This window comes from Zea mays, chromosome 10, assembly GCF_902167145.1.
Source record: "Zea mays cultivar B73 chromosome 10, Zm-B73-REFERENCE-NAM-5.0, whole genome shotgun sequence".
Taxonomy (NCBI): Eukaryota; Viridiplantae; Streptophyta; class Magnoliopsida; order Poales; family Poaceae; genus Zea; species Zea mays.
In genome coordinates this window covers 90,006,718-90,029,954 of record NC_050105.1, presented here as the reverse complement: position 1 = coordinate 90,029,954, position 23,237 = coordinate 90,006,718, and the positions used below count along the sequence as shown (strand labels likewise).

At 44.7% G+C, this 23,237-nt stretch overlaps 2 protein-coding genes across 4 annotated transcripts; one reads left to right on the top strand and one right to left on the bottom strand.

Annotated features, from left to right (window-relative positions):
* Positions 1–1,337: 1,337 nt before the first annotated feature.
* On the top strand, positions 1,338–11,926 carry LOC100191174 (uncharacterized). 3 transcript variants are annotated; one of them, XM_008663079.4, is made up of 7 exons: positions 1,338–1,532; positions 1,782–1,889; positions 2,263–2,332; positions 9,917–10,023; positions 10,274–10,390; positions 10,581–10,632; positions 11,128–11,926. In XM_008663079.4, exons 2-7 carry the CDS (start codon positions 1,800–1,802, stop codon positions 11,574–11,576), a joined length of 885 nt encoding a protein of 294 aa, XP_008661301.1. In that variant the 5' UTR covers positions 1,338–1,532; positions 1,782–1,799; the 3' UTR covers positions 11,577–11,926.
* Positions 11,927–12,626: 700 nt separating this feature from the next.
* LOC100280761 (RNA-binding protein 8A) lies at positions 12,627–17,966 on the bottom strand. Its single transcript, NM_001153682.2, has 4 exons — positions 17,616–17,966; positions 14,376–14,512; positions 13,899–14,044; positions 12,627–12,811 (listed from the first exon to the last, which is right to left on the bottom strand). Exons 1-4 carry the CDS (start codon positions 17,878–17,880, stop codon positions 12,763–12,765), a joined length of 597 nt encoding a protein of 198 aa, NP_001147154.1. The 5' UTR covers positions 17,881–17,966; the 3' UTR covers positions 12,627–12,762.
* Between the last annotated feature and the right edge of the window lie 5,271 nt (positions 17,967–23,237).

Below are 23,237 nucleotides of genomic sequence, written 5' to 3'. Positions count from 1 at the left end.
CGACTAATAGGGCTGGATATCGAGCTAGCTTAGCTCAGCTCGACCGAGTTCGAGCTGGCTTGTTAAGTGAATGAGCCATAGAGTCAGCTCGGCTTGGTTCGTTTACGAGCTCGAGCTGGCTCGTTTGCTCGCTGGCCACAACAAAAAAAAGATGTATATAACAATCAATTTCTAGTTAATTCTAAACCAATTTAACAATAGAAAATAGCAACTATACTCATAGTTTTATAGACCACATCAATACAACACCAAATTAACACAACTCACCACTAACCAGTTTACCATAAATTCACAATTTACGTATATATTCATCAGTTCAACCCATATTCATAGGCGCACAGGCCAATTTAACACATAAGTACAATTCATCAATTATCAAATTTAATCTATAGGCCATAGACACTGTACATACATATAACATATTCACTAATTCACACGTAAACATATAGTTTCGTTTTGCTGAAATATGATAACTCGTTGAGCTCGCGAACTGACTCGTTAACAAATCGAGCTAACTCATTACCAAACCGAGCTAGGATATTAGCTCAGCTCGTGAAAAAATTCAAACGAACCGATTCAAGTCTAACCGAGCCAGCCATAAATCGAGCGAGCCGACGAGCCACAAGTATTTCGTTCAGCCCTAACGACTAACGACGTGGTCCTAATGCAACTAGGTGCGTTCAGATGTGGCCACGACCACGACATGGCTATAGCGAGCAGCTAGGCACGACCAAGGCACGTGGCTAGACGTGTGGGGCTAGACGTAAGACTATCTTCAGTAGCTTATTTATTTCTATACTCATATTTAAATTTTATTATGCGAACAATACAATATATAATATAGAACTAAAAAATAGTGTTTTAGATAAACTATAAATAAACTACTGGGTCTAAGTCGCCACTTCTGACTGACCATGACGAGGGTGCGGGTAGGGCAGGGGTGACCGAAGCATGGCCGTTCCACACGAGGCACAGGCAACCGGAGCGGAGCAGGGAGCATGCGAGTGTTCACGGAGAGGAAGAAAAGATGATGAAAGAAAATAAATAAATAATAAATTCTTTTAAAATGTTCTTGGTATTTTTCTAACTCTACCAAACTTTGTTAAAGTGTTCTTTAAAAATTTTCACCAAATAAAATGAATCAAGCTATATTTTGTGTCTGAACTATTTAGCTAATTTTTGTGTGAGTGGACGTTGTTTTTACTGCACGTGAAGTTGGTTTGGAGCCGTAAATGGGCCCTATGATAGAGTTGGACAATAGGTGGGCCGCGCCGCTTCTCTTTCTCATTCCTGGCCTGGCGCACGTAGTTATTATTACCGCAATAAATTAAATCATTATTATTCGTACGCTTCTCAGAGAAGAATGGGAATCCAAAATCCTATAAGACCCTCCTCCCTTCATGCACAGCTCTGCCGCTTGCCTCCGCCGGCGAGGGAAGGGACGAGGCGCCGAGCCGGCAACCGTTTTCGGGGTTGCTGGCGGCGATTGGCTGCGGTTCCGCATCAAGGCTGGTCGAACGCTGCCCCTCCTGGTACGCCCCTGCCCGCTGCCTCCATTTCGCCTTTCGGTGGAAAGCATTTGCCTTTAGGCTGATTATTGTGTGGTGTCAAATTACTTTTTTTTTCATCCATAGCCTCCCATATCGAAGGAAAAAAAAATAGAAAGCCGCTGACTTTAGTTAAACCTGGATTGCTATGGCTATCGTTGTGTTGTTACTTGGACCTCTGGTGTTAGGTTCCTCATATTCTGCTTACTAGATTTCTGCTGTTGATGCCTGTAGATTGGTAGGTAGCTCGAGATGGATCTGATTCTTCCATATAAGGTTGGGGACCTCGCGGAGTCCAAATCCTTGGTGAGCGGTTACAGAGGTGCATGGTTTCGCTGTAAGGTCAAGCCTCACTTATCCCCCTTCTCTGTTCAGTTACTATGTTATAATTAAGCGTTTCCTGCATTTGTTTTTAATATGTGGGGGGCAGTGAATTACTAATTTCAAACTGTTGATATTCAATTAACTCTTGTCTGAAATTCATATCGTCCCTAGTTAGTACTCCCTCAGGTTAGGGAATGTAAATAGTTTTAGTTTTGTCATAAACCTCTAACATTGACTAAGTTTATGGAAAGATGCATGCACATCTACAAAATGAAACAAACTTTTTCCTCATTGTTTTATTCATTGTGCATCTCATGAACTGTAGATGTGTAGTCATATTAGATGGACAAAAGTAGAGCAAGGGGGCTAACTAAGTTCAGCTATTTTTCAGATACATAATATGCGTGTCAGGCTTGGATACCTGGAGTGTTACTTGGAATACATTGATTATCCAGGAGAAAGTAAGCAAAGCTTTATCTTAGTTCTCTCTTGTTAAGCAATTGTTTTGTTTTTTCAATAGTGATACTAAAATTTGTGAATATTTCACACTGCTAACCTTTATTGTACAATCTGTGTAATCCAAACCCTAATGATTACAATACCTTATAAGAATACAAAGGAACCACAAGCACTTATAGGCTTTGGCATCTATTATGGAAATGTCAAGTTCTAGGGGTATTGCACCACAAGCAGGTACATATTTTGAGGTTTGGGTGACACCATTTTCTTCATTAGGAATTTACAATCTTTGTCCTTGCCATGTATATTTAGAAGAGAATTCATGTCTAATACCCTTGTCATCACGATATTCATCAATTCTAGCATTTTTGAATTATGACCCATTATCACTTCTAACTTTCTTGATGTCAAAATCAAATTGATTTTGGGTCAATATAGCAAATGACTTAAATGTTTCAAATACATTTGATTTATCTCAAAGAAAATAGACCCAAGTAAATTTAGAATAATTATCCACAATTACAAGACAATAGGAATTACCACTAATACTCATAAAAGACGTTAGTCCAAAAAGATCCATGTGAAGTAATTCTAATGGTTTATAAGTAGACATTTGACTCTTGTAGGGATGAGTATTTGCCACTTGCTTCCCGGCTTGACATGAACTACACAATTTGTTCTTTTCAAATTTCACATCCTTCAACCCTCGAACTAAATCATGCTTGGATAATTGATTCAATTGTTTCATACCAACACGATTAAGTCTTCTATGCCATAGCCAACCTAGTGAAACCTTAGAGAATAGACAAGTTGTAAGCTTTGCCTCATTAAATAAAAAATCAACAAGATAAAGATTTTCATGTCTAAAACCTTTAAATATTATATTGCTACCATCAACACTTGAGATGAGAACATCATCAACGGTAAAGTTGCAACTAAAACCCAAATCACATAGTTGAGCTACAGATAGCAAATTAAAGTTAAGAGATTCAACTAAGAGTACATTTGAAATGGAATGATCATTTGAAATAGCAATTTTACCCAAACCTTTAACCTTTCCTCTGCGATTGTCTCCAAAAGTGATGCTATCATAGGTTGAGCAACCTTTCTCACTCATTTCGGTGAACATCCTCATATCACCGGTCATATGTTGAGTACAACCACTATCCAACACCCAATGATTTCCTCACGCCTTTAATTTACCTACAAAAGGAAATCAATCTCTTTTAGGTACCCAAATTTGTTTGGATCCTCGGATGTTAGTGACCAAGGATTTTGGCACCCAAATTCCTTTCTTTTTGGTACCAACAATTGAAGTGCCAACAAACTTAGCATGTACACCTTTTGCATTATGTGAAAGAACGTAGCAATGCTCAAAACATGGTAATGATACATTTTTGAATTTAGGACAATTTTCCTTGACATGTCCCTTCTTGTGGCATTTGTGACACACTTTGTCACATTCTTTCACAAACATGGTATTTTGCTTTACAAATGCATTTTTTCCTTTCTTAGAAAGATACTCAAGACCCTCACGATTAAGAGAGCAATGCTGGCTTCTCAAGATAAAATCTAGTTTAGCTTTTCCACTATATGCTTTCTCTAAGTCATGAGTTAGAGCATTTACTCTTCCTATCAAAGCTTCATTTTCAATAATGATGTTTGATTTATCACAACCGATATCATCATTCTCAAGAGAAATTTTACATTTGTCACAAATGAAACTAGTAGGTTGTGAATCACTTGTAGAGCTATCAAGTAAGTCACAAGTGATTCCAACATCTTTGGTGACCACCATGACTTCATGCACAAGAGGTGAGTTTTGAGACTCCACAAGGCTCTCGCAACTTTCTTTTAGATTGTTGTGGGATGTCTTGAGCTCCTCAAAAGACACTTGAAGGTTTTTGTATAGTTCCTTCAAGGCCCTAAATTTTTCTTTTTCTTTGTGCATGTAGTCATCGGCCTCACCCAACATTCTAACAAGATCATCATAAGAATATCCATCATCATCAATGTCATCATCATCATCAATGTCATTTAAATCGGTTATGATTTTTTACCTTAGCATCTCCTTTTGCCATAAGACAATGAGGAGATGAGAAAAGTGAGGGAGCCTCCTTGATAGCAATTTTGGCATTTAGTTTAGATGAAGAATCATCATCATCCGAGCTTGCATCCGAATCCCATTCAACTAGATAGGCTTTGCCATCCCTCTTCTTGTGATAGAACTTCTTTTTCTTCTTATCATCTCCATCCTTACCCTTGTTCTTCTTGCTTGGACAATTCATGGCAATGTGACCGGATTCCCCACACTCAAAACATTTTCTATCATTGAAGACATTTCTTCTTGATGTTTGTCCCCTTCTAGGTTGACCCTTCTTTTTCCTCATGAACTTGTTAAATTTCTTCACAAAGAGAGCTAATTCCTCATCACTTTCACTTCTATTTCCTTCATCTTCACTTTCTTCCTTTTCAATTGCCTTTGAAACTTTAGCTTTGAGAGCTATTGATTCCCCTTTCACCTTTTTAGCCAAACTCATAGCTTTGGCTTGAGATTTCTTGAATATGTCTTGAGTAAGAATTTCTCCCAATACTTCGGTTGGAGAGGTAGTGGTCAAATCACTCCTTACTAACATGGTCACAATAGTGTCATATTTTTCCGGAAGAGATCTAAGAAACTTGTGAGTGAAATCCACATCCGGTACATTAAAACCAAGTCCCTTGAGCTCATTCACTGTCTCATTTAAGCGGTTAAACATGTCGGAGACACTTTCATCTTCTTTCATGAGAAATTGCTCAAACTTTCCTTTACATACATACACCTTTGCACTCTTCACAATTGTGGTTCCTTCATGAATTTCCATAGCTTTGTCCAAATCTCATGAGCGGTTGTGAGATTTTTGATGCAGTTGAACTCATTTATGTCTAATGCATCATAGAATACATTCATAGCTTGATCATTGGTTAGAACATTCTCATTATCATTGAGTGACGGTTCATCTTCCTTTAATACAATAAATCCATCTCTAACAATAGGCCAAATCTTTCCTCCCATAGCTTTAAGATGCATTGACATTCTTATTTTCCAATAGTCATAATTGTTACCATTAAAATGCGGCGGCTTCCCAATGTGCACATTGTTGATACTAGTCATTTTGTCCAACTCCGGGATGATAAAATCCACAATCAATGGAGTCCTTAGCTCTGATACCACTTGTAGGATCTAGGACACCGACTAGATGGGGGGTGAATAGACGGTTTTGACTAAAGTAAAATACACTAGAGAAATTTAATCAAATCGACAAGAGATATAAAATTACTAGCCTTGATGAGACAACAAAATATAATGAGCAATTTAAGCTAACACCACAAAAGATAGACAATATACAAATTACCAACTATTTGTAAGTAATGTATAAAAATTGAGAGAAAGACACCAAAATTTATCCTGTGGTATTGGTGATTTGCCGTTCACCCCTAATCCACGTTGAGGTGGAATTCAAGCTCTCACTTGCTCCTCTACCAAGACACGGCTTGATCTTTGAGCCAAGTGGACAAGAACTCACTCAATACCTCGATTTCACTAGCGTCGCCTTTGCCGCTCCGGCGAGGTGGGCGCGAACCCCTCACAATCAATCCCGCGGCTCCTCCACAATCTTCACGGAGAGCTCAACGGAGACAACACCCGAGCCGTCTAGGAGGCAGCAACCTCTAAGAGTAACAAGTTGATGACGCTTGCCCGGTGTACCACCTAGTGCCTCAAAAGATCACAACGAATGCAAATGCACTAGAGCGTCTCAATCACTCACTAGAATGCGATCTCAATCAACGAGTGTGAATATTTGAGTGGAAGGATCACAAATGAGCTCAATGTGTGCTAGGAGTGGCCAAGAGAACCCTCACACACAAGTTCCACTTCTATTTATAGCCCTCACACACATAGCCGTTATGTGCAACTAGCACAACTTTTGCGCACACGCGGACGATCCGTGCCCCATGGCCGGACGGTCCGTCGTACCAGTAACGGCTATATTGACCGTTTGAAACCTGTCAGAGTTGTCAGAAAAGTCAAGGCCGGACGGTCCACCCTCCAGGACCGGACGGTCCGGGACATGACAACTTGGAATAACAGAGCGCTGGTCAGTCAAAGTAATTCGAGCGGACTGTCCGCCATTCATGGTCGGACGGTCCGCACATGGACCACTTATCGTCCGGCTAAAAACCCCGAACGGTCCGTAGTACAAGGACACAAAACACACTGTCCCTATCCAAACTCAATTCATCTTATGCGGACGGTCCGACCTCCTGGCTCGGACGGTCCGCTAAGGGGAGACAGAGACAGACGGCCAGCAGACCTCTCTAACAGAGTCGCGGACGATCCGGCCTTCTGTCCCGGACGGTCCGCCGACCTCAGAGAAAAAAGGTTTTGCGCTAGTTTAAAAGAATTCTAATTTTGAAACCAGAAGCGCTGTTAGTCCTCATGCAAATGCTACCGTTTATGCTCTACGAGGCACTAAGTTTTACACCAATCAAGTTTATTGACCCCTCTTAATAGTACGACTGTCTATCCTATTAATCCGGTCATTTTTTTCTCTAAACACCTGCTGACCGGCAAAAGCAAAAACCTATGTTTTACCTTTGCCTTCACTTGATCCACAATCAATGGTTATGAGTCCCAAAGACTTTACTGTTTCCTGTGGTCCAGTCCTGCATTCTTATTTCTCCACGAATTGTTAGTCCACAGTCAGTTGTCGTTAATTACCAAAACACCACTTAGGGGCCTAGATGATTGACAACCGCGGCGGTGCTCTTGCAAACTTTGGTGATGGCGGCTAGGGTTCCTGGTTCCGGGTGGCGAGAGATGGTCCAAGGGTTCGGATGAGAAGCAAGGTGCTCATACAGCGCAGAGACGCGGGGAGTTCGCAAGGTTGGTTCGCCGGCAATTTCTCCGCGCAAGCATCAACGAGGTTGTTGCGGCTGCGCGCGAAGGGAAGCTGACTCGGGGCCCCACATGTTAGCGGAAGGGCGCCACGGCACCCCCCCCCCCCCCCCCCGAGTTGGGCGAGTCCGCACCCAGGTTGTCATCAACGAGCGCAGAATTCGGCAGTGGTTGTTGCGTCGGAGGAGATGAGTCTGACAGGGAGGTCCCACGTGTACGCGTCTGAGTGTGGAGGGAGAGAGAGCGTCTGATCCGCGGAGCCTAGGTGTCGGCGCGAAGACGAGCCAGTCACGACGCATGGAGGCTGCGACGCTAGGCCCACGTGACAGTGAAGCAAGGCGCGACACAGGTGGGCCGAGGTGGGCCTGGCGCACGCGCGTGGAGCATGAGGTCGGGCCGAAATTGATCCTGGCGGCCCAATACGAATTGTTTATCTTTTTCTTTTCCCATCCTTTTCTTCTCTCTTTCAAATTGCAAATATTCAACTAAATTTAAACTCTTATTTTGAACTCTAGATCTCCAAGCTCTAAACACAGTCCCAAAGTGAATAATTATTATACTGTTTACATAATTTATTTTTATTTATATGGTTTAGTTATGAACGGAATATTTAACTTAATTAGAACCTTCTTCCTAAATTGTAATCCTTTCCCATTTCTTCCTTTAAATTTTGTTTTAAGTGGGTTTGAATACCTAGGTTTCCACTAAGACGCAACACATAAGAAAAATCAGCATGACATGCATGATTTCTTTCCATTTACTTAACATGTGATCATAAATGCAAGCATATTCATATAGGAATATTAACTCCGCTTCTTTATATTAGTTGGGTATTACAGTCTGGCCACGGACTCGGATATGAAGTCATGGGTTGACCCGGAGTCGAGGAGCACCAGAAGAGGGGAGGCTCCCAACGTGATGGCTACTTGCATTGTGTCGCTGAAGCGGACGCCTGCTAGTGCGTGCAGGGAGAAGACAGGAGTCTCCGCCCAGTGGTGTCGTCGCTGTCGTCGATGTCCATGCCATGGACGTAGAAGAGTCGCTTACGGGTGCGGTTGTGCCCCCACGTTTATTTCTCATCGCAATTGAAGCACAGGCCCAACCAGCGGCGCTCCTCCTGCTCCGGGTGCGACAGACACTTCACCGGCTGCCCGACCACCGTGGTAGGTGGTGTAGTTGTCTGGTCTGCTAGGGTCGCAGGAAGGGTGAGGCACCACGGAGGGGTCAACAGAAGGTCGTGGTGCGCAACATTGGTGGGCGCCGGCATGGACAGCTCCATCTGCTGGATCTACCGCGCCAGACTCATGGCGGCCGCGAGCGACTGCGGATTGTGGATGCGCACGGCGTGGTTGAGCTGAGGCCCCAGCCTGCCCGTGAACAGCTGCACCCTCTGGATCTCCTGCAATGGCCCGGCGCAAGGCAGAAGCGCCTGGAAACGGTCCTGGTACTCGGTGACCGTACCTGTGCGCCGGCAGTCGGCGAGCTCGAACAGCGGGGAGGAGCGAAGCGGTGGCCCGTAGCGAAGGTTGAGGAGGTCCTTGAAACGACACCATGTGGGAATGTCACCCTTGTCCTCTTGGATTTGGATGTACCACATCTGGGCGCCTTCCTCCAGGTTGTATGAGGCCATCCAAACCTTTTCTTCCTCCATGATGCGCTGCTGATGAAAGTATGACTCACAACGGTTGATGAAGATGAGGGTTGGACTTGCCGTCGTAACGGGAAAGGTCCATCTTCTGAAACTGCGGCGGACGGTCGTTATGGTGGTCGCCCGTGCCTGGGCGAGGCCCATTGGAGGACGACGACGAGCGATTGGCCAGGGTCTGGATCGCTGCAGCATTGGCTTGGACGATGGACTGCAGTGTCTGCATGTTGGCCATGAGCGTCTCCAAGGTGGTCTTGATGTCGTCCCCCATGGTACTGGTGGCGGACGGCGATGTCGCCAAGGCGGCGGACGGTGGAGAGTGGGCGGCGGGCTGTGGCTGTGAAGCAATGGCTGGTGGTGGAGAGGAGGAGCGAGCGGAGGAGGATCGCCGGGATCGCGATACCAGGTTGTCAAGGGCGTCGGCCCCTAGGGTAGCTGGCCCTCGACTACGGAGATTGTAGTCTCGGTCCGTCTTTTCCGGCGAGGTTAGTCACCTCTGCCGCAGACTTGTTGGAAACTGGGGAGAGGGGATTAACTGGTAACAAATTGCTTGATTCTTTTCTGCTGCCATGCGGCTTACAAATAGCCCTAGTGCTAACTAACTCTTCCTAAAAACTCTCATCTAATCTTACTCTCCTAGACTTAATCTAATGCTAACTAACTCTCCCCAATTCTCTCATCTAAATCTTATTCTCTGGACTTATCCAAACCAGCTTCTAATCAGCCCCTGGCTGTCGGCGCCCCCTTGTGTGCGTGGCCTGCACGCTCGGCCGCCCTGCGCATGTCGCGGGCGCGCCTGCGCTTGCTGTAGGTGCGGCCCCACATGACATTCCCTTTGCTGTTTCGTTGCAGAAAAGGAATGGGTTAGGCTCTTTCGAAAGAACTCTGCAAGGTCCAACCAAAATTCAAGTGATAGTATTCACACCATGATAAGGCCTTCATTTCCAAAATGGTATTTTGTGCATGAAGTTCCTGAGCAGTTCCCAAATAGTGATGTCACAGCAATTGTTGATGAAACCTGGCAAATTGGTGATCGAGTTGATTGGTTGAAGGAAGGTTGTTATTGGTCTGGGACAATTACTAAGATAATCAATGAAGATCTGGTCGAGGTAAGAATTTAATGATGTACCATGTTACCAGAAATTACCTGTTCTCGTAAATTTGCTCGCTATTTTCATGTGCCATGCAATACATGATTTACTTCAACTAGGTATTCCTCTTTATTTTCTAGAACGTGCATGCGCTGCATACCATTTCATCTAGTAGAAAGAAACTAGTTGTTCCTTTGATCATCATGTTCCCATGGTTTTCTTGGTTTCGTAGCCAATATTATAACCACATGTTACTAAAACTGTACAGATAGAGCTGCCGGCACCTCCCATAGGTGAAGGAAAATGTTATAAAGCTAAATGTAGTGATCTGAGGCCTACTCTCGAGTGGTCTCTAGCAAGAGGTTGGATGGTCCCTCTTTCACAGGTAGCTCATGAATTTTTAATTATTTATTTAGATATTTGTGCATTTAAGTGCTAGAATGTATTGAGTACAGGTGACTGATGATTATTTTCTAGGTTAGATTTACATGTATGTTATAATGAAGTGCAGTTTCTGGCGTAGTTTACTGTGTATAATATTTTTTATGTAATGAATAATATGTTGATTTTACTAGGCAAATGGAAAAGGTTGGCATGCTGCTCGTCTACTTCAGCATTATAAATCTGGTACTGTTAATCTCTTGTGGATATGTTACTCTGATTGTTGCGTGTGTAGAAATGGTTGTCAATGTGGTTTAGTTAATCTGCTACTGTGAAGATTATAGCGGTTAGCTGGTACTATGAAGATTATAGAAGTTAGCTAATTTGTGATTCAAATACAAGAGATCCTAGTAGCATAGGATGAGATGTTTTTTGCACCTAAATGAAAATGACAAACATATCATTGTTATAAAGAAAAAAAAGATTGTCTGTCTCGTTTTCTCCCATGCCTCTGAACCAGCGTGCATTTCATCTTGTCATTTTCCTTATCAAAGCTGGGCTATCTAGTTAGTTCAGTTCATCGATTGTTTTTGCACTTCGTACATTGTTTGTATAGGGATCTGTTGGGAAAAAAAAGAGAGAGAAAAAACAGGACTTCACTCTGATGCCACTTCCTGCAGATTATATATGTTGCTCTAGCAAAGGTACCATCTTCACTGACCTATCTCAAAACGTTTGCAGAATCAGATGATGATAATGACGACAACGATAGCTGGGATGCCCGGCAAACGGTGTGCAGAGCTTCAAACACGCCTGAGGAAGCTCCAGGCCCCATGGTCCCTGCACCTCCGTCAGCCACAAACAACGCTCCCAGCCACATGTATCAGAAGGATGCTGCTGTCACATCCACAGAGGACCTGCTGAAGCCCAGCTCAACATCCAAGTCGCCAGACCCCAGGCACGACGCCCAAGCTAGCACTCAACCTGCAGGTACGGGGGTCTCCATGAAGCCGGAACCGGTTATTGGAGTCTCAACAATCAAGAAAGAGGACTCCTCCTTGACAGAAGGTGAGGTTGATGGCGGCACGGAAGAGTGCCTGGAGAAGCTGGGCGCGATCAAAGCCAGGCTCAAATACCTCATGCAGGGCACGCGGCTGGAACATGAGCGCAGCGCCACCTTCCGTGGGTAGTCAGGCAGATGAAGCTGCATCAAAGGTGCAACTTCACGCAGGGGTTTAGGGTTTAGGGCCATCTAACGCCTGTTGTGGTTGCTGAATTTTGTGTCCTGTGGTTACAGGTATTATTGTCCTGAATAATGACGTTGTGAATAAGTGGTTTGTTTTTTTGAGTGCGGCAATTTGTAGGAGCTAAGAGGAATGTGTTGCTGAGTTAAGTTATGAATTAGACCGTGTCCAGCAGTTCACTCATATGGTCATCCTAAACACCGTGCAGTAGAGTTTGAATATTAGTATGAGGATGGATAAACTGGTGCAGATAGCCTTATGTTGTGAATGAATATGTTGCTGAGTAATCTTTTCCATTTTTGTTGTGTGGCTAACCATCTTGTTTTTAAGGAGCGGCGCGTGTGGGGAGGGAAAAGGGGTGGTGGTGTCAAGGGGGAGGCGCGTGTGGGGAGGGAAAGGGGTGGTGGAGGAAATTGTATGAAAGATAATTTAAATAATATTGTTTATTGAATTTTATTTAAGTGAGTAAAGGAGAGGAGGATATTCAACCATCTGAACCGTTTTGGTGGTGTGGGTCGTGAGGAGGGTGAGGTACGAAAAATGATCCAATAATATTGTCCATTGAGTGAGTTAAGGAGAGGATGTTATTCAACCATCTAAACCGTTTTGATGGTGTGTTAATTTGTTTGATGAGTTAAGGAGAGGATGTTACCAATAATTCAGTCTAATTGTATTCTAATTCTCATCTGCAATACCCGCAGAAACGCACGGAGTGTGCTTTTAGTTCAATCCGGAATACATCAAGTTGCTCAATATGAATGAGCTATATATGCCAAGGGCTAAATGAGCACTTTGGAGCTTGTCAATCGCTAGCTGCTCAATCAAGCAAGGTGAGACACGCGAACATCAAAACCCAAAGCATCACTCGTCAGAATGGCGATAACAAAGTGAAGGCACACACGAACATAAAAATCCAACACCGCCACTTGGCAGACCTCAAAAAAAAAAAAAATCATCGCTTACAATAGTCTCCAACTGGCATGCCAAACGTAATGGTAAGCGGCTAAGTAACTCCATGTGTCCATCAACTCAAAGCCGGATACACATACACCAGGCTAACATTTGAGAATTGAAATCCCCAGACTTTTTTCACTACATCACGCATAGTAATTCATGACTTGCTGGGGAAACATCAGTGCCTTCTCCTGGGTGGGGTCCTTGAACGAGCCCTTGGTGGTGATCTGACAAAGGCACAAAAATACCAAATAATGTGAGGAATATTTCATTTTGCTAGTGGCTGAGCATCAAGCCAAGCATCAACAAAGAACAGAGGGGAAATAGTAACAGTAGACCCCTTGTGTCTTATAATCAGAAGGAACAGACAGGCGTCAATTAGGACTTGTTTCGACTCCCAAACCACTACAACACATGTGTAGGAACAGACAGGCGTCAATTAGTGGTTTAGTGTGAATTGTTTTTTAAATTCACACCAAACCACTACAACACGTGGATTGAATACAAAGCCTTACGCAGCTGTATTGAGGCAAGCCAAATTATATCGCTCTAGAGCCATAAGAAAATACAGGAACTTAACATGGCTCTTCTGAAAATGCCAGGACAACACTTGAAAGAGATACTCAAAAGAACCTACTAAACAACGACCACATGGACTGGAACCTCTAAGAATCAAGCAGGTAAGCTACTTCACCATATATTTTGGGAAATCGGAAGCATGATACACTTTGATACTGGATAAGAGCTAGTGCCAGAGCAAAAGTGACAAGGCAGAAATGAAAGGGCAAATAAGTTTTAGCACGGCCAGTTTTTGTTTCTAATATTTTAATGTGTTCCAGTATTTGCATACCAATTTCAACTCTATGTTGAATCAGTGCAGTGTTTAACTAAAAAAACTACCAATCCAACACTATAGTCAAACTGGCCTTTCTGCTACACTGATCACCAACTAACTGATGTGATTATCTATGGCAATTTCTACAGCCTCCTTCCATCACCAAATCAGGATAAGATCAAACCTTTCTTCAGATATTATTAAAAACTCCAATATCCATCATTTTCTGGAACACGCAGGAGAGCTAAGAGCTACGTATCATTATATTAAGAGAAAAAAATAGAAACTGGAGAATGTCCAGCATTGTGAAACATGTACAGCCCAAATATTTAGATCCAACAAATAACACAGCTAGCCAAAAAGGGGAAGGAAAACTAAATAAACTAGCCCAGCTAGACAAAAGGGGGAAGGGAACTAAGTAGTGAACCTTGCATTTTTTTCGCCTACCAAAATTGAAGGGAAAAAAAAGGAGGGAATACCTTTTCCGAGTAAATCTGCGCTTAGCAGGGCCACTGCTAAAGGCCCAATCAACACTCATTTTTTGTTCATAAAGCTCAGCTCCATCCAGTTCTTTTATTGCAGCCTGAGCTTCTTCAAACTTCTCATATTCAATCAAAGCGTACCCCTGTACAGAGAAAGGGGTCAAACTTAAAACGGATGCTTCAGAAAATGTGGGCGTGCGGGCGTGTGTGTGTGTGTGGGGGGGGGGGGGGGGGGGGGGCTGGTATTTGAACAACAGATACCAGTATAGCACATATAAAGGTACTCACTTAGTCATTTGCAAGGTCATACATATATGTAAAGGAGTTTTTGCCCCAAATTGTTCACTAGTTACTATCAAGGAATGATTTCAGGAATTATATGTTAAGAACTGTCAGATTCTAAAATGAGGAATATTGTGATGCAGGCAGCAAGCAAGCAAGCTAAAGACTGTTTAAGTAAAAAATGAAACAGACCTTGACAAATCCGGTACGACGGTCCAAATTCAAATGCAGGTTTTTGACCTGCCCAAATTCTTGGAAAGCATTTTGGAGGTCATCTTCTTGAGCTTCTTCATGAACTCCAGTGACCAACACAATCCATCCTTCAATTGCTGCAAACAGAAGACCAAAATATACATACATGAACTCAAAGTGGAACTAATTATCATCATGGAGAAGAAACTTCTAAAAAAGGAAAAGGAAGTCTGTAAATGCAATTATTCAGACGAAACGCGAACTATTTGCTTTACTTTACCTAGAAAGTACAAGCATAATACAGATTTATAACTGGTGACAGATTTTTTTCTGAGAAGCTACCAAATTTTGCTATGTGAGCAAACCTAGGCATTGAAATTAACATGATGACCTAAAAAGTCTTGAGATGTCACCAAAGAAGAGCCCACCACTGTTCTTCGTTGCTACCCGCTCCGCTCAAGTTCCCAGTCCCTGCTGCTCTTGCATTCGCCCCTCCGCTCACCACGACAACCACGTCATATCAATTTGGTACCAAAGACCTACAAAGTTGCATCGACAAAGATGTCTACCAACCCGCCTGGATGAACAAGTGTGATAATTATTTTCGCGGCACACCAGACCATGGAGAAGGTATGGATATTGTTATGTATTTGGATGGCATAGCAATGGATTACTATTTGGAGAGCGATTTCAGCTTAGTCTCTTGGTCGCACTTCGCAGAGCTCGTCAACATATGCTAAGGGTCGCCAATCCGCTCCAACACCATAGACAAACTGCTGCAGCAGACAGGGTTGGTAGTGGACTACCAGCACCGCTTCCTCACCCTCGTCCTGCTACGATGGCCTCACCTAGGCACGAGGTGGACCTATTCACCAGTGGCCACGTCCAACCTCTCGCCTCCGACGTTGAACTTCAATGCCTCACCAACTTGCATGTGGCTGAGCCTCAGCGCAGGCGTATGAACGTCATCGGTACAAGGCGTTGTCCACCTTAGCTCCGAATGTTGGGGTCCATCATTTAGGAGTTCGACGCCCTCTCGATGACATTCTAGTATTGCGTCTGTTCCCACCACAAGCACGACGTGGGCACTTGATATGTGGCAGCACGAGCTCTCATCGAACTTCAGGCACTAATGGAGGAATTGTTGCTGCCCTACGGGTAGGTCTTCGACACGCCCCATTGTCTTCTCCTAGATACAGCCATGACCATCACATCCAGTGGTAGAGCCAGACTAAAATAGAAGCCTGGGCACCGCTGGTAGAAGGACGGATGGCGGAAGCGAAAGGCCGCGGGCATGACGGCGAGGAGGAAGACCGCCCACGAGCCCACAACCGTCAGTTCGTCACACACGACTGAAGAGAGTTCGAATCTCTGAGGCGACGATTTTTTATTTGTTCATTTTTTCTCATCAGTTCGGAGCAGAATCTATGTTCATAAAGAGCAGACTAATTCCGAATCCTCGTAAAATCTTTCACAAATTTGCATCAAAGCCACCAAAATTCTCTCAAAATCAAGTGTTTGGGTATTGCTAACATGTCGGTTGGGCTAGTGTCGTTGCAGGCTCGACATCCACGCTCATGGTGGGGACAACAATACTACGCCATCGTTGGTCAGTAACTCCTCGCCCGACGTCGTAATCCCCAACCCAGCAACGACGCTTCTTGGGGCCAAGAACTGTTGCACACCTGCCAGATTGGCACACGAACTTTTGCAGGGTGGACGTCTCCGGGGATAGCGGCACGGCGTGTCGGCGGCGGCGGCAGTGTCAATGGCGGCTAGACGGAGATCAGGGGTTTCTGTTGTTTTTTTTTTTCTTGTTGAAAGGGGAGAGGAAATAGGAGTGCAAGGTGGTACGAGGATCGGGCCTTTGTCCTACCGCTAGGCCTGGACTCGGCGGTGCATGATGGTGAGCAGCGGAGCCAAGCCCGGGCACATGCCTCGGCAGGCCGATGCTGGCTCCGCCGCTGATCGCATGCATATACTGTCAGAGTTTACTTCAGTGGCGATGTGCCGAGCTTCTGAAAGATGAGATCGAGCACCAGTGGGACAATATGCTAGCACACGGTATCATCCAAGAGTCAACTTGCCATTTTCCTCCCCGATGCTCCTTGTCTGCAAGCACGACAACAGCTAGCACTTCTCTGTTGACTACCGTGCCCTCAATAATAACACCGACAAGGATAGGTTTTTGATATTGGTGGTTGATGAGCTCTTGGATGAGCTGAAGGGCGCTCGTTTCTTCACCAAGATTGACCTGCACAGTGAGTACCATCTTTGGTGACATCACCAAGACGACGTTTCGTACCCACCTGGGCCACAACAAGTTTCCCGCTGACCAACGCTCTAGCCACATTCCAAGGTCCAGGCATTGATGAATGATGTCTTGAAGCCTTTCATCCAGCGCTTTATCCTTGTGTTTTTATGATATAGTAATATTCAGCCCTTCGTGGACTGAACATTTAAATGTCCGTACCATGTTGCAGCAAGTGTGAGACCACCTCTTTGCCAAGCACTCCAAATGCCACTAATAACAGCACCATTCCAAGTGTCCGTCCAGCCCAAGCCATAGATAAGGCTGGGCTAGTTAAGAAAGAGGAATTAGAGGGAAGATTTTAGGAGCTGTGATTGAATAATTGTATAAAGTTCCAACTGATGCAAGGGAAACAACAAAGAAGCTCAATTGCGACCTCACATGAACCAAAACTTTAGAACTACAGAAATAAACAATGTCATATAACAGTAGTCAGGTTGAAAATAACTCTCTTGGTATAGCTACAAAAAAAAAAGTAGAACACTTGAATTTATTATTATACCCTCGACCCATCACTATCACTATTAATATCGGGGTAAGGTGTAACCTGAGATTAAGTTCCCTAGACAAAACCCATAGAACAATTCACTGCAGCAACTAGATCACCCAAAGCCCCACATCACATTACTTGCGAAAAAATCGATCTTTTCCACATCGGAACAAGTTTTGCTAAGTCGGCCATGGAATTAACCGATCAATGAGAAATATTAAGGTTATTCGAACACCCCATATCCGCTCATCAGACAGAGAAAGCAATACATCGAAGCGACACAAATACTGACTACACAGGCAGTTAGGCACCCATAACAAATTTGAGAATCAAACAGTCCTACTTGCCTCAGTAATACGTTACCAAAAAAACGCTAGCAGTTCAAGCAAACCTTTGAGGAAAAAAAAAAGAAAATAAAGAAAGAGAGGAGAAGGCGTACATTGGATGGGTCCCGGGCCGCCGAGCGAGTCGAGGTCGGCGCGTCCCCCCGCGCCAAAGCGCGAATCGCGGGGCGCAGAGGAGTTGGGGTCCTCGCGGAAGCCGCGGCCCTTGGTCCTACGCGGCGCGTCGTCGCCCGCGATGGTGGAGCGGAGACGCGAGGTGGGGGCCGGCGCTGGATCCGGCCCGGCATCCTCGTCCATGAGGTCGTCGTCGTCTAGGTCGAAGTCGACCACCTCCACATCGGCGTTCATAACCGCCGCCATAGCCGCCGCCGCCGCCGCCGCCGCTGGATTCGGTTGGATAGGGTTGGGGGAAGGGCGACTTTTGGGGATTTCGGGAATTGCTAGGCGACTTTTCAAGGTAACCCCTGAGATATTATTATTAGCATTTGTAAGACGCCTCTGATCTAGAGATGTCAATGGGAAAATTCCCCACCGAGTTATAGCATCTCATACTCATCCCGATCATGTTTGATCCATTCACATACTCATTCTCATACTCATCATGAGTACAAAACTCATCACATACTCATTCACATTCGGGTTTCGGGTCCCCAATGGGTCTCCATCCCCAATTAAGTGATAACTAGGTACTAACATATAGCACAAACAATCTAGATTTCAGACATCACTACATCGACAAGCACGCATCTATGAATCATGATCCATTCATTCATCCATCAGAAAAGACATAAGTACGTCGGGACCGATAAAAGAAATGGAGAAATGGAGTTTTCTCACCTTCCTTGGTCACCATCTGAGTTGTTGGCACCTGAGAATCCATGGTTGTCACCGTCGTTTGGGCAAGGTGTAGCATATGACTGGTTATTTTAGAGTTTTGTTTTTTACTAGTCTGCTAGTTGCCTTGTTGGGCTAGCACCTGGGGCCTGGTGCGCTGTCGTGCTGGGCTTAGTGGTCGGCTCGGCCTCAACTCATTCATACAAACACGACAGGTGTACACGTATGAAATACTTATGGGTAATCAGGTTCGGATTATTGCTTCCCAAACCCATACCCGTTTACCCAATGGATGGAGATTTTGTCTCATATCCATACCCATGGGACAATTTTCGTCCCATACCCGTACCCTAATAGGGGAATTCCCTACGGGTTGGCGGGTATCGGGTCTCCATTGACATCTCTACTCTGATCTGATAGGCATCTCAGTTTTCATGTGAGTACTCGAGGTGTGTTTGGTTCAAATTCCTGAACCAAATTGGCAGTCAAAAAAGTCTAGAATCTTAATTAAATAGGTACAATAATATAATAGATTTTTTAAAATCTATATATTCTTCTAGTTCAATGTAGAATCACTTTCAACCCCAAAATTTTTAGATTCATGTCATCGATATTATCTACAATTGAGAGTGTTTCAACCAAACATATTTTAGTTTTCTCACAATCGTTAGCTCATAGCAGCTTTCTCACATCTCATAGATAGAATTGGATTTTTAGAAATCTACAATTGAACCAACCAAACCCTAGAACAGGTAAGACACCACATCGACCAATTGCTTTTGCCTATCAGCTAGTGGCATCTTCAACGGTATCCAAAATGCTACGAGGCAATTGATTTTGTGTTCCTTAAAGATTAAAATATGTTTCTAAAATATTCTCCAACATGTTTACTATTTTCTATATGAAGTTATTTCGTCTCCTCATTTACATATACAATAATCTGGAACGTCATAATTAGATACTCAGGGGCACTAACATTTGTATCTAAAATACCACAATCAGGTTCCGCAACATGTACTGCGACTATAATATGTACCACGAAGAAGTGGTAAAAACCATAGAAGTTGAGGCACAAACTTGCTTCTCATCAAGGCCAATATGTCGGAGTACCAGACTCTTCCTAATTATATCATCCTATGAAGATACAACATGTCTCGTTTTACAAATTTGGTATGCTTATGAGTACAGTAGAAATAATATCTCTTTGATCTTTTAGGATAGCCAATGAATAACAACTTATTATCTTAGGGTCTAAGTTTATGATATTTAGGTTAAATATCTTAGCTTCTGCTATGCTGCTCCACACGAGCAAATGAGTTAGTAAGGACTTTCTCCTAGCCCATAACTCATATGATATTTTAGGGATTGACTTAATGGGAAATATACAAAGGATATGAGCAACGGTATTTAGTACCTCCATCGACAAAATGAAGTAACTTATCATGCTTATTACCATATCCATCAAAGCGCAAATGTACCTTTCAGCCACTCCATTTTGCTAAGAGTCACACGATATGGAATATTGGTCAAATATATCACTTCTAGTAGGAACCTTGCAAATGGTCAATAAACTTGGCCATAATAGGTATGCTTTCCTTAGTACTTACCACCCTGATTCCATCTCACTATCTTGATATTTAAGTCATGTAATTCTCAACTTTAGATTTGAAAAAATTAAACTTGTCTAATGTTTCTGACCATTCCTTAATTAGATAAACATACCCATATCACAAGAAATCATGAGTAAATATAATGAATGAATCAAAATCATCCACTGTCTTTATATAAAAAGGACCATAAATGTATGTATGAATTATTTCTATAGCTCTCGTGCTTTGCTTTGCGTCTTCCTTAATTTATTTCACATACTTTTCTTTAATACATTATATGCATTGGTTAGAATAGGATAAGTCTAATGGATCGAGAACTTCTTCTTTAATTAATCGTTCAAATGTTCCCCTTGAGATATGACCTAAATGATAGTGTCATTTCGATAATTATTTATTCTCATTTCACTTACGTTTAACACTTACATCATATACACTTAAAAATAATGTACTTTTGTCTCATTCTCATATTCATGATTGGGAAGTAAATAAAACTTGTACTGTTTGATGGAAAGACCAACACCAATATCATTGCATTTAGTAATACACTTTTTGCTCCTAAAATGATAGTGAATGTTATTGTCATCTAAATACGAAATTAAAATCAAGTTCCTTTTCATAGAAGACACAAACAAAATATTGTTTAATCACAGATCAAAGTTGCCATCTAGCTTTAATGCATTATATTCAATGGCTTCAACATCATCTTCGAGTCCATTGGTCATACTGATATTTTTCTCCTCTTTAAACAATCCTTTAAGTATAAAATCTCTATAAAGAATTGGTGAAATAGATAGTATCACTAGAGTCAATCTACTAAGTATAATCTAAATACACATATTCATATATGAATGTAATTTTATCCTTGTTTTTCTTGTTCAATCACTTGAGAAACTGAATGTAGCCCTTCATATGATGCTCTTTCTGACGACAACATATATAAATGTCATCATCCATCTGTGTGTGGGAGCTCAGGCGGATTTCAGCGTAAAACGTTAACCAAAACAGCGTAAATTGGTATGAATTTTAGTGTAAATCATCGATCTATTTCCTAAGGAAAACATGTTGGGGGCCAATATTTTGAAGATGCTCAAAACCCCCTTGTTTTCATACTGGCAAAGTGTGTTTCAGGCGCGTTACGAAGGAAAGACGAAGCCAACCTTCGCCTGAAGCAGAAAGGAACAGCTTCGCCTAGGCTTGAGCATGGCGAATGTGCACGTCGATGTCACCAAGCTCGCCTGTGAAGGGCTTCATACATGAAGCAGATAATAAGAAGGCTCATAAGACTTGTGCAGCAAGAAAAAAGAAAAAGGGAAAGACAATATTGCTCCTATAATATTTGTGAATCAAATGTATAAACTTTGTGGGCATGTTTGTAATTTCATACGAAGTTGTACCTCTCCCCTATAAATAGAGGAACATCGCCATACATAAATTCACATTTTGAGAGATCATAGTTTCGTTTAACTCAGCCTTCGAAGTACCTTCGAGAATTTATTCTATATTGCAAGGAATAATAGCGATAAGTATGGATGCACTGAGATAAGTTGAATGTCTAACCTGTCGGGGACCATAATTAGGGGTACCCTCAAGGCTCCTAATTCTCAGCTGGTAACCCCCATCAGCATAAAGCTGCAAAGGCCTGATGGGTGCGATTAAGTCAGGGATCGGTCCATTCGAGGGACTCGATCACGCCTCGCCCGAGCCTAGCCTCGGACAAGGGCAGCCGACCCCGGAGGATCTCCGCCTCGCCCGAGGCCCCCCTCGAGCGGCTAACGTATTTCCGGCTCGCCCGAGGCCCTGTCTTCGCCAAGAAGCAACCCTGACCAAATCGCCGCGCCGACCGACCAAATCGCAGGAGCATTTAATGCAAAAGTGGCCTGACGCCTTTATCCTGACGCGCGCCCTTCAGCCGACAGAGCCGAAGTGACCGCCGTCACTTCGCCGCTCCACTGACCGGCCTGACAGAAAGACAGCGCCGCCTGCGCCGCCTACGCCGCTCCGACTGCGGTGCCACTTGACAGAGTGAGGCTGACAGGCAGTCAGGCCCGGCCGCAGGCACCATAGGAAGCTCCGCTTCGCCCGACCTAGGGCTCAGACTCGGGCTAAGTCCCGGAAGACGGCGAACTCCGCTCCGCCCGACCCAGGGCTCGGACTCGGGCTAAGTCCCGGAAGACGGCGAACTCCGCTCCGCCCGACCAGGGGCTCGGACTCGGGCTAAGTCCCGGAAGACGGCGAACTCCGCTCCGCCCGACCCAGGGCTCGGACTTGGGCTCAGCCCCAGAAGACGGCGAACTCCGCTCCGCCCGACCCAGGGCTCGGACTCGGGCTAAGTCCCGGAAGACGACGAACTCCGCTTCGCCCGACCCCAGGGCTCGGACTCCGCCCTGGCCTCAGCCGACGGTCTCCGCCTCGCCCGACCCAGGGGCTCGGACTCGACCTCGGCCACGGAAGACAGACTCGACCTCGGCTTCGGAGGAGCTTCCACATCGCCCAACCTAGGGCACAGACCAGCCACGTCAACAGGAGGCGCCATCATCACCCTACCCCAAGCTGACTCGGGCCACGGGGAACAAGACCGGCGTCCCATCTGGCTCGCTCCGCTAGATAGGCAATGATGGCGCCCCGCATACTCTGTGACGACGGCGGCTCTCAGCCCCCTTATGGAAGCAAGAGGATGTCAGCAAGGACTCAACAGCTCTGACAGCTGTCCCTCCGCCAGGCTCCAGCGCTCCTCCGACGGCCACGACATCACACCAGCTGGGTGCCAAAATCTCTCTGGCTGCCACAACGACATGTACTTAGGGCGCTAGCTCTCCTCCGCTAGACACGTAGCACTCTGCTACACCCCCCATTGTACACCTGGATCCTCTCCTTACGCCTATAAAAGGAAGGACCAGGGCCCTCTTAGAGAGGGTTGGCCGCGCGGGGACGAGGACGAGACAGGCGCTCGCGTGAGGCCGCTTGCTCCCTCTCCCGTGTGGACGCTTGTAACCCCCTACTGCAAGCGCACCCGACCTGGGCGCGGGACGAACACGAAGGCCGCAGGATTTCCACCTCTCTCACGCCCATCTCCGGCCACCTCACTTCCCCCCTTCGCGCTCGGCCTCGCGCCGACCCATCTGGGCTGGGGCACGCGACGACATTTCACTCGTCGGCTTAGGGACCCCCCGGTCTCGAAACGTCGACAGTTAACGCGCCAGGTAGGGGCCTGCTGCGTGTTGACGAACAGCTTCCCGTCAAGCTCCAGATGGGCAGTCTCCAGCAACCTCTCCG

What these genes read in the sequence shown, in the direction of transcription:
- LOC100191174 (XM_008663078.3), top strand. Translation starts at nt 1,800, where the DNA reads ATGGATCTGATTCTTCCATATAAGGTTGGGGACCTCGCGGAGTCCAAA. An exon ending in GTGCATGGTTTCGCTGTAAG is followed by an intron (nt 1,890 to 2,262) that starts GTCAAGCCTCAC and finishes GCTATTTTTCAG; the next exon opens with ATACATAATATGCGTGTCAG. An exon ending in TCAATGAAGATCTGGTCGAG is followed by an intron (nt 10,024 to 10,580) that starts GTAAGAATTTAA and finishes TGATTTTACTAG; the next exon opens with GCAAATGGAAAAGGTTGGCA.
- LOC100280761 (NM_001153682.2), bottom strand. Translation starts at nt 17,880, where the DNA reads ATGGCGGCGGTTATGAACGCCGATGTGGAGGTGGTCGACTTCGACCTA. An exon ending in CGGCCCGGGACCCATCCAAT is followed by an intron (nt 14,513 to 17,615) that starts GTACGCCTTCTC and finishes TTCTGTTTGCAG; the next exon opens with CAATTGAAGGATGGATTGTG. An exon ending in CGCAGATTTACTCGGAAAAG is followed by an intron (nt 12,812 to 13,898) that starts GTATTCCCTCCT and finishes TGCCTTTGTCAG; the next exon opens with ATCACCACCAAGGGCTCGTT.